The following is a 10,231-nucleotide window of genomic DNA, read 5'->3' as shown; positions in this document are numbered from 1 at the left end:
AGGAGGAAGTGTGAGCCTTTCCTCCTTCTCAAGTCGCTTTAGTCACAGTGTTTATCACAGCAATGGTTACCCTGTCTAAGACAGTCCTGACCGGGCCTCAGGGTCCTAGACTCTACCTCCTGCAGTTCGGTCCTGCCAGCAGAGAACTCCCACATACCTATATGTGGCACACACCTGTCCCACCCACACCGAGCCACAGAGATGACAGGTTCTTCTTGCCCACCTCTGGTTGAGGAGCCCTTTGCATTTACTTCTGGTCTTGTCTCACAAGTGAAGTTACTCACGGCTTACCATGAGGGTAGTCCCCCACCCCTTGCTTTATCCTGGCAATTAGCAAAGGAGCTCCTAAGAGGGAGCGTGACTCATCTAAAAGACAACAGAGTAGACAGCTTTTCTGAGGGCCATTGGTTGGTGTCTCTCACAGTTTCTTTGCTCAGAGCAATCAGATGACAGGAAGGTAAGTGGGTCTGATTTTGATGAATTCGGGTTTCTTTGTTTTGAGGCCATTTTTTCCACAGCATATGTGAGTTTGCTTTCAAGTGGAAGGTGAAGGGCCACAAGTCCAGACTTTCCCCTGTGGTGGGATCAGACTGGCAAAGACAGTCTGACCCTGGTCCAACAACATCACTTCAACATAAGTACAGATAGAACGGGCATCCCTAAGTGTCCCTCCCTCCTCAGAAGCCCTAGCTTGGAACCCAAGACCTCATCCAGCTCCTAGCACAGCCATGGGGCTCCCATGCTTGGCCATGTCTGGGATTGGACTTTGAGAGCCTGCCACAGTGTCAAGGTGCCAGGGAAAACACTGACTCCTGGGCCCAAGATGCAGTATTTCCTGGCCCAGCAAGCAGCACAGTGTAGCCTGAGTGTGTTGTTTCCTCTTGCCCACAAGCCCAGCCAAAGGGAGACAGTGAGGGGCCAGCAAGGGGCCGCCCAACACAACTCACCAGAGCCCACTTCCTCAGACTGTAGATAGTGCAGCATCAATACTGAGATATTGGTGGTCTGCCCAAGGCGTGGCACACCACAGCAGACAGCAGTCCTTGCTACCATCACCCCTTACCAAAGCCCAACCAGAGGAAGATGGAGCAAAGGGCCCTAATGCATGCAGCCCTCTCACCTGCACCAGAAAAGGGCTAAGATTGGGATCAATCTATGACGGCTTTGCCTAAAGGAGAAAACAGCAGCCTACCTTTAAGGGGGCGGGGGCTGAAGATGTAGATCAGTTGGCCCAGTGCTTGCCTACCATGCATGAAGCCTGGGTTTCAGACAGTACTGCTTTTTTAAAAGGGTGGTGGGCACAGTGTTCATGCCTCTAATCCCAGCTCTGGGAAGGGAGGGGCCATCATCCTCAGCCACTCAGTGCATTCAAGGGCAGCCTAGGGTACATGAGACCCTAGCTCAATAAACAATCAAACAGACAAACTGTCCAAGTCAGGAAGGTGGCACCTATATTCTCAGCTACTCAGGCAGCTGGGGCAGGGACAGCACTTGAGCCCAGGACTTTGGAGCCAATCTATACGACAATATGAGAGCCTCATCTCAAAAACTAACAGTTGAGAAAACTGAGGGAGTTTAGTGCAGGCCCCAGGAGAGTTCCTAATATTTGGTTTGTGGGTCTTGATCACCATGAGGCTAGGCTCCAAGTCCACAGACCTGTCTGGACTCTGGTTAAGATCTCAGATCTTGGCAAAGTCAAGCTCCCGTCAGTAATGGGACTATCTACCTAGACAGAGAAAGTCAAGCACACAGTAGGTCCCACTCTGGGACATGGGCATAGGAGCTTCTCTGATCCTTCCCTGAGCCTTGACACATAAGCTGGAAACATATGGCATTGCACTGGAGGAGAAGCTGGAGAGGGTGGCTATGCTCCTGATGACATCAGAGGTGGGTCGACTCCTTAGAGGGGCATCGCACATGGGGTAGCCCTGGCCCCCAGCCTTGCTGTCTACTTCTCTCCCTCCACTCCCCACCGACGGTCCAAGGAACTGACTGCCTATGCTGTCTTTACATTCTGACTCTTCTGGCCAAGTCTCAGGAAGCATTTCTCTCCCTGGCCCACACAGGCGCCTCCAGCCCAGGCCCTCCACGCCAAGCCACAACTCCCACCCCTTCTTGGGCCTCCTTGGCTGGTTCGTCCACCCGTCTAGAGCACTCTGGGGGTTTAGCCTTTGATGCTTCATGTCTTATGCTGTGTACAATCTCAGAATCCTCTTCTGAAGCAGACACAGAAGCCATTTCAGAATCCTCACAGCGAGCATGCCTTGACAGGCCATTCCTCTAAAACCCACGTGAGGGCTTGAGCCCAGGAAGAATTCTCCATACCAATTTACCTCACAGGGAGTGTCCCCACCCCCGAGTCTGCTCACCATTCACCTCCCTGCCCATTGGCAGTCATCTGACTTACTCAACACTTCACCTGAGGTATTCACTGAGGTCCCTGTGACCACAACTATCCTCCAACCTCACAGTAACCTTTCTTGACGTTAGCCAGAACCCACCACTCACGGCCCTGGGATGCTTGCTGTTGGAGGACCCAAATCCAATTTCTTTCCATGTCCCAAGGACCAGCTCTGCCCAGTGCTGGTTCCAGATGCTCATCAGACCCAGACCTCTTAAGGACTTTAGATCACAGTCAGCAGCCTAGCACCAGGATTTATGAAGCAGGAGTGAATTATGGGGACAAGGGACCCCTAGCTCCCTTCTCTACTATATCTGGACAAACATGTCACCTCAAGAAGTTAGGGAAGAGATGGCTAGGTGCAGCTAGATAAAGCTGACCCTTCAGCAAATGGGACCAAAGAGACAAGAGACCAGCAAGGTAGGATGGCCCTGGCTTAAGCAAGAGAAGGCCACAGGCAACAGCCCAGCACTGCAAATTAAACCTCATCCCTTGGGCCTCAACTACTGTGCTCCCCACCCAACACTGCACAGAGCCTGGGTCTGCCTATTAGCTGAGGAATACGTGGAACCACCCCATGTGTATTTCACAGGGTCTCTGCCCTGTATACCATAGGCCTCCACTCTCTAAGGCCTGTGGGTGGATTGCAGTGTCGTGGGAGTGTGGAACCCAAAGCCAAGGTTTTCAGGATGCTCATCAGGCACTGTGATCAGTGGCAGAGACAAAGCTCAGTAGGGCAAGCAGAGAGGCACTGCCATACTCCACCGGGTCAGGGGTATAGCCATGAGTGGCGCCTGTACCCGTGGAGAGAATGACCTCCAAGGACAGCTGCCTGCAAAACAGGTGACTCCAAGTCCAGACTCAGTGAAGCAGCCCTGGGTAGAGAAGGGAGCAGCCGGTGCATCCAGAAGTGGGCATAGGAACGGGGCTACCCTACTGTATACAACTGGGTCTACACCCCTCTACAACCAGTGAGACTGGACAAGCAAAACCCTTGCTCCGTCCGGATCGCAGGGGCGTGGATCCTCGCTTCAGGGAAGATGAATGTAAGGGATCTGGCAATGCAGTGAACGCAGGCCTGACCGGCCATAGGTCTGCATGGCACTGCAGATGCCGGGTCAGGAATCCATGTGACCATCACCTCTCACAGGTAAGGCTCCCCAAACAGCCTCATGAAGGTCCCTTCCCCAGATACCACAGAGAGACACTCCAAGGTCTGGTGAATTCAGTCACCACAGATGCAGGGTAGAGGTCAGGGAGACCACCTGCAGACAGACGTCAGGGCCTCTGCGCTGGGCCAGGGCACTGCGGGACTGGTCAGTGTCTGGGGCAGGGCCAGGCTGGGTGACATAAGGCCAGATTGCTCTTCTGGCTGAGGCTGCAGGCAGCATCAGCTTGGGAACAAGGCTGGCACCTGATCCCATGGGGCACTGACAGTCATGAGCCCAAGTCCCCCACAGGCAGAGCAAGTTTGCACAGGAAGGGGGTGGAGGTGCAGGACTTTTCTGAACCTGAGTTAGACAGGGATGGGAGGCCTGGGAGGCTGTGGAGAGGTGGAATGGGAGGAGAAGGATGAAGTCAAGGTACCACAGCAAAAGTAGATTCTGTGGGGACAGTCACAGTGAGGTGGGAGAAAAGAGGGTGTCTCTGACACCGGACCACAATGGACTACCTGGAGAAGAGACCCCACAAATACCTGTTTGCTCCAGAAGTACCTGACTGCCCCATGGCCACCAGCACTCACCAGTCCTTGCCACTCTGGCCAGCTGTTAGGCAGGGGACTCATGAGACAGGAATAATAGCCAGGCTTTGGGTACAAAACTGTAAACACAAGTCTTTAAAATGACAGAGGCCTCCTTGGCCCCAAACTCTGAGCCAGAAGCCCCTACCATACGTCCAGATCTCCTGGAACACTGCCCGCCCTCCCACCCCGGCAGCCCCGCATCAGGCAGGGGTTGAGCCATCTCCTCTCAAGACCAGGCCTCACCAGCTGCCTTTGCATCGAGGCGAGCTAGTGGAGCGGAGGCTGAGAGTCCGTGGTCCGAGAGATTCCTGAGATGAAGAAGCAGACGTGGCCCCAGGCACCGCAGGCACTGCACAGGTATGCATTCCCAACACCTGTCCCTAAGGGGAGCCTGCCCCATCCCATCCCATGCAAACCGCGCGCAGTTAGTCCAGCGTCTGTGCGGCCCGCGCGGGGGAGGGGGGGAGCTGTCACGTGTCCAGCGCATCCCGCGTGGGTGAGGGCCCGTGGGGGCGCACTGGTGGGCCATGCAGTGGTGGAGGAGGCGGCACCGAGTTGCGCTGGGAAGGCGGTGGTTGCAGCTCAAGTGCAAGCGCAGGTGGTGGAAAATCGCGAACCTGGCGACGGTACTCGAGGAACGTGCAGGCCTTGGTGGCCAGTGCCACCACGTTCTTGCCTACGAAGATGGCCGAGACTCGGCTATCGCGGAAGAGTGCCATATTGGCGGCACGAGCCAGCACAGCCACCACATTGACAGTGGCGAGGCTGAGCACCGGGTACAGCATCATCTTCTGCGGTGCGATGTGCTCCCCTTGCATGCTGACCTCGCTGAGTGCTACGCAGGGCAGCACCAACAGCAGCATATAGCAATAGAAAAAGGTGAGGCCTTCGGCCCACAGTGGCAACCCAGTGCGTGGCGGCTCCCAGAGGTTGGCCTGCATGTCCAGCAGATCCAGCAGATCCAAAGCCACCCAGAAGAGGCGGCCCCGCAGGTCCTCGCGCTTTCGGAAGGTGCGCACATATTCCATGCGGTCTAGTGCCACAAGCAACAGGAACAGGCCTGGCACGCACACAGACAGCAGCAGTGTCAACGCCTTGCGAGCCACTGGGTCGGCCGCTCCGCGCCGCGCAGCCTTGTAGTTCTGAAAGATGAAATAGAGCTTGATCTCCAGCACGAAGATATAGAGGAACCAGAGGATCATAGCGTAGCCACGCTTGGCCGTGCGAACCTCGGCCCCCACCCACACGGCCACATAGCGCAGCACCAGCAGGAAGCACACATCGCCTACCAACACAATTATGCACACGCCAATCTTGCGCGGGCCCTGGTTCTGCTCCACCAGGTATGCGTCCATGACGGCCATACTGCCCATGATCACCAGCGTGGTCAGGCACACGTGGCGCCGATCTGGAGGAGGCAGCACCATGGTCAGCGGCCCGGGCTCGGCCCTGGCGCGCGCAGTCCCAAGGCGCCAAGGGACGAGGTCCTGCTGTGTCCCAAAGAGCAGCGGGCCCCAAAGCTCAGCCCTCCGGCATGGCGCAGCGCAGCGGGGCGCGGGGCTTGTCCACTTGCCCGGAGAGCGCTGCTGCTCCCGGCCGGTGAGCTCGGAACCTGGGAAAGACCAAAGACAAGTCTGATTGTGGTGGCCAGTGGCACCGAGGTTGGGGCTAGTAGGGCGCACGGCAACCTTCCCAAGCCTAGCTGTTTCCTGCGCATGGTGCTGTCCCCCTACCGGGTGCGGGACGCCTCCTTGGACGCACGCACGCGCCGCTGCTAGCACCGGAGACCTGGAAACCCTGAACTGGGCCTCCAGAGGGCGCTGCGGCCCCACCTGAGGGACCGATCTCATTCCCGCCACCGCCTGGAAGGAAACGGAACGGAAGTGGTTTCTCCCCGCCGCCACTCGCATTCTAAATGCCCTGGTGATTTGTCGCGGCTGGACCCACACCTCCCTCTCTCCTAGCTCTGGCAGCCTAAACCACAATGCCCGGGCTGGCGGTTTTAGGCCACTTCTTTAGAGCTTCAGGGCATCTTCTGGTGATGCGCTGAACTAGGCGCACAAGGAGAACTGAAGACCCAGGTCCCACCCTGGGAACAAGGCACTGAGCAAGTTTTCTGATCCTAGATGGACGGTCATTCAAATCCTGAGATATCCATCCTACAAGTCCCTCATGCCTATGACTGACTGTTTTGCACCACCAACACCCCCTTTTTCTTGTATCCACAGCCAATCGCTCCCCTTAGGCTAAGGCAAAACAAACTATTCTCTCCCCTGACCCACCATTGCTAGCCATCGCCCCAGAAGTGTTTTCTTCCTGACCACACCTCCCGCTATACCCTCTCTGGCCTAGCACACTTGCACCTCAGCTCCTCTGATCGTGGGCTTCCGATGCTGAATCTCCCTCCACCTTCAGGGCCAACCTCAGGAAAGCCATCAGCGGGATTTAGTCTCTCCCTATGTTCCTGGCACTGGCTGTCATGTCTGTGGTACTCAGATGTGATGGCCAGATTGTGCGTCCTGATATTTGAGCCTGTTCACACCACCCAACCCAAAGCCACTTCCAATCAAGGCCTTTCCTCCAAAGCACCTGGCACAAGGGCTCTGTTTACTGTCCTGTCTAGACAAAGACATAAAATTTATTGTCACCCATGACAGCGATGCATTCAACCTGCTCCTGGTGACACCACAGTAACCCTCAAACTCCATCTCAGCTTCTGCCTCTTCCATTCACCCCTGGGGTTCTCAGTGCGCTTCTATAAGGTGTTTAGAAATCATCTGCCCACAGCAGGGCTCCTCCTTGTCAGGTACACCCACTCTCATTCCCACTGGTAGGTACTCCTCTCCCAGGACGCACAGGCTGGACCCGCCCCTGCCCACCTGGAACTTCATTGGCTACAGCCAAAAACTGAGAATTTCCTTCCTCTTAGCAATTGTCCAGGCCGAATAGCCTGCTGCTGGCCAACCCATTCCATCATCTGCACACCATCGCTCCCTTGCTCAGTCACTGTCAAATACCAAATGTCACGAGCCAATTGGTAATGGGACAGACCCCAACCGCTAAGAGAGGAGTGCCCGGCCTTCAGGAAGCCAGAACCCAAGCCTTACGACCCCTCCCCCACACTCTGCCCTAGCCATGTTCCCAGAGACCCAGCCCAGGTCCACCTGGCCTGGGTCTCCCACGCCAGGCCCAAATGCCCTAGCAACCCTACCCCCTGTTCAAGCCTCACACAGAGAGAGATTCAGGGCCTCCAAGCCCTAAAATGCCTGCCTCTCTCTCACGCTTTGCAAGATACCCTCTTAGCATCTCCAAAGGAGAGGCTGAGGCGAAGGAGGGTCCTCTCCTCCTCAACCCCGTTGAGGAGGGTCTAATGGCTCCCAGCAGGTTGTGTTTCAGTTTGTCTTTTCCCACTAAAGGTTTCCCAGTGGGGCCTGGGCCTGGTCCCGCCGCCATGCAGCTGCCCCTGCCCAGCCCACGGCCTGCAGCCTGGGGGCGGGAATAGTATAGGCCCGCTGGCAGTCGCTACCGCTGCCGCTGCCGCTGCCATTGCCGCCGCCGCCTACCGCCCAGCTCTGCCGACCCGCTTGGCTCAGCCACCCGCCTCCTGCTGTCCCGCCGTTCGCATCCCGCGCTTACCCGGCCGGCCAGATGCAGCGCGCCGGCCGGCCCCGCCGAGCCTCCGCGCCGGGCCCAGGCGCTCCGTGCTGCGCTCCGCCCCTCCGCCGCGGGCACCGCCTCCGGCCGAGGCCCCGCCCCGCGCCCCCTGGACGCCCGGACCCCAGCCAAGAGAGGACCCAGGTCCTAAGGTTGTTGCGTAGTATGGGTTGCCATGGCGACAACTCTGCGCACTCAGGACAGGTGGCACTAGGTGACAGACAACCTAGCATCCACCCCAGACCCTGTGGTCAGTCCACTTGGCCTCACACACAGCAAAAAAATCGTCAAAGAGTCCTCTTCACACCATGAAATGGCTCTGTATGTAGCTCTCCAAGCTCAGACCCTGACAGCCAATAAAGCGATCCTGCTTTCCTGCTTCAGGAAGACCTCTGGACTGGGACCCGCGGAGGTGGCTGGACAAAGGGGCGGGACTAAGTGCCCCGCTAGCTAGCCGCAGTTATACCTCCTGGCCAGACCTTAGCAGTGGCTCACAGGGACACACACGTTAGATCCTAACACTGGAGTTTTATACTCTGTGGGGAAAACCCAGCTGAGAGGCTTTTAGTCAGTACAAGGAGGGCCAAATGGGAGTGCATCGAGGCTTCAGGTTGAGACTTCTCTCCAGGTCCTGTCTTCACTGAGTGAGCCATTCCTTACCTGACATCCCAATAGCAGGGCTGCCCTGCCCAGAGGACAACAGGGGGCTAACTGGTTGCCTACACTTCTTCCCCAGAGCTGCAGCTTCCCTCTCAAGCACTGAGGGCAAGAGAGCTGAAGGAACTTGAAGGGAGGAGCTCCTGTCAGCAGCCTACATGACATTGGGTACACTTGGTAGCCAGCTCTGACTGATGGATTCTGTTCTGGTGACCCCGGGAAGCTAGAATATCAGGCCATACTGGGTCACCCTCCTAGTAGGGGGTGGTTCCAAGATGCCCATCATCAGAAGAGAAGACTAAGGAACAGTCTGTAATACGCAGTATGAGCCCCAACCAACCAACTCTCTCCCCAGAAGTGCAACAAGACCCCGAAGTTCTCATGTACCCAGGAAGAGGCCCTCCATCTAGCAATGAAAGATTCAATCTCCTCAACCTCGAGAACCAGGGGCCTGGCGGGGAGAACACCCCTGACAGAGTCAAGCAAGAGTGAGGAGGCGGCTGGGAGGAGAAGGACAGGTGGCACGTGTCAGTCCTGTCTGCTCTGTTTCTTCCTTCATTCTCCTACTTCCTCTCAGCCACGGTTAACCCAACCCTCACCAAAAACCTGCAAGCTTACCTCAGTGCTCTTTCTGTACCCCATGCCAGCATCCTCGAACCTGTGAGCAAACACGGGAAAGGGGACGCTACAGCTCTGTTCATAGTCAGGACCACAAAAGGAGACATCACCCAGGAACCATATGAATGGATGGTCCAGAGTCTTTACGAAGGTCCTTACAAGAGAAAGGTCAGAGGGTGAGGAGGCTGCACCACCAGAAAGAAGGGGCCAGGGGTCAGGGACATGGACTTCTGTAGAATCTGATTCAATCAGCACATGGATTCTACAGGGCCCCAGAAAGAAGCAGTCTTGATATGAGCCTACTGGGGCTTAGGCCTGTACCACCACACAACAAGCAAACTGTGTTGCTTCAAGTGCTTGCTACAGCTACAGTGAGAAACCAATGCAATTTCTGACTTGAAGCAACTCCACACAACTATATCCAGAAAGGTTTGAGGTGCCATCCATACATAAAAGGCAGTGGAGATCAGTGCTGTGGCCACACCTGTAGTTCCAGCTCTCAGGACTGTCATGAGGGGGTAATGAGCCCAGGACCTAAGACCAGTATCTTAAAGCATGACAATAAAGTACCTAAAAAATAAATAAGTCAGAGACCTGTAGTCTCAGGTCTAGAGGAGGATGACATGGTCACATTGGCGCAGGGTAGCCCATACAAAGTAGATCCAGAGGACCTTTCCAGGTTACGCAATCACTAGCCCACTCTGACCCACACAGCCTCTTGACTCTCCATCCTAGCCCAGCCATGGCTGTACTCCGTTAGATCTCTGGGTGGGATTCAGCCGTCCAGCCTCAGAGCACAACCGGGAAATGTGCAGGGCACAGTCACAAACTATGCTTCTTTGTTCAGAGAACGAAGAGAATCAAAATCAACAGGGCCCAGGGCAGAACAACACTGAAACTTTCAACTACACAGGAGCAGACAGTCAAGCAATACAGAAATAAACAAATATAGGTCAGACAGGGGATGCAGGGCTGGCTCATAATGTGGAAAATAAATGATGTGATCTACTTACTATGCTAACAGGAATCAAAAAAAACTACAGGGCTTAATGCACACCTTTAATCCCAGCTCTTGAGAGGGAGAGGAAGGGGGTTCTCTGAGAGTCTGTGTCAGCCTGATCTACATATCAAGTTCCAGGCCAGCCAAGGCTATATAG

General features: G+C 55.7%; 1 protein-coding gene across 1 annotated transcript; it reads right to left on the bottom strand.

The window, feature by feature from the left end:
• Positions 1 to 4,209: 4,209 nt before the first annotated feature.
• Positions 4,210 to 7,831, bottom strand: Tmem121 (transmembrane protein 121). The gene is made up of 2 exons (XM_021179595.1): positions 7,782 to 7,831; positions 4,210 to 5,757 (listed from the first exon to the last, which is right to left on the bottom strand). Exon 2 carries the CDS (start codon positions 5,570 to 5,572, stop codon positions 4,616 to 4,618), a length of 957 nt encoding a protein of 318 aa, XP_021035254.1. The 5' UTR covers positions 5,573 to 5,757; positions 7,782 to 7,831; the 3' UTR covers positions 4,210 to 4,615.
• Between the last annotated feature and the right edge of the window lie 2,400 nt (positions 7,832 to 10,231).

Source organism: Mus caroli, chromosome 12 (genome assembly GCF_900094665.2).
Source record: "Mus caroli chromosome 12, CAROLI_EIJ_v1.1, whole genome shotgun sequence".
NCBI lineage: Eukaryota > Metazoa > Chordata > Mammalia > Rodentia > Muridae > Mus > Mus caroli.
This window is presented reverse-complemented; position numbering and strand designations above follow the sequence as displayed.

Bases quoted from the DNA above. Each gene is read 5' to 3' on its own strand.
- Tmem121 (XM_021179595.1), bottom strand. From the start codon at position 5,572: ATGGTGCTGCCTCCTCCAGATCGGCGCCACGTGTGCCTGACCACGCTG.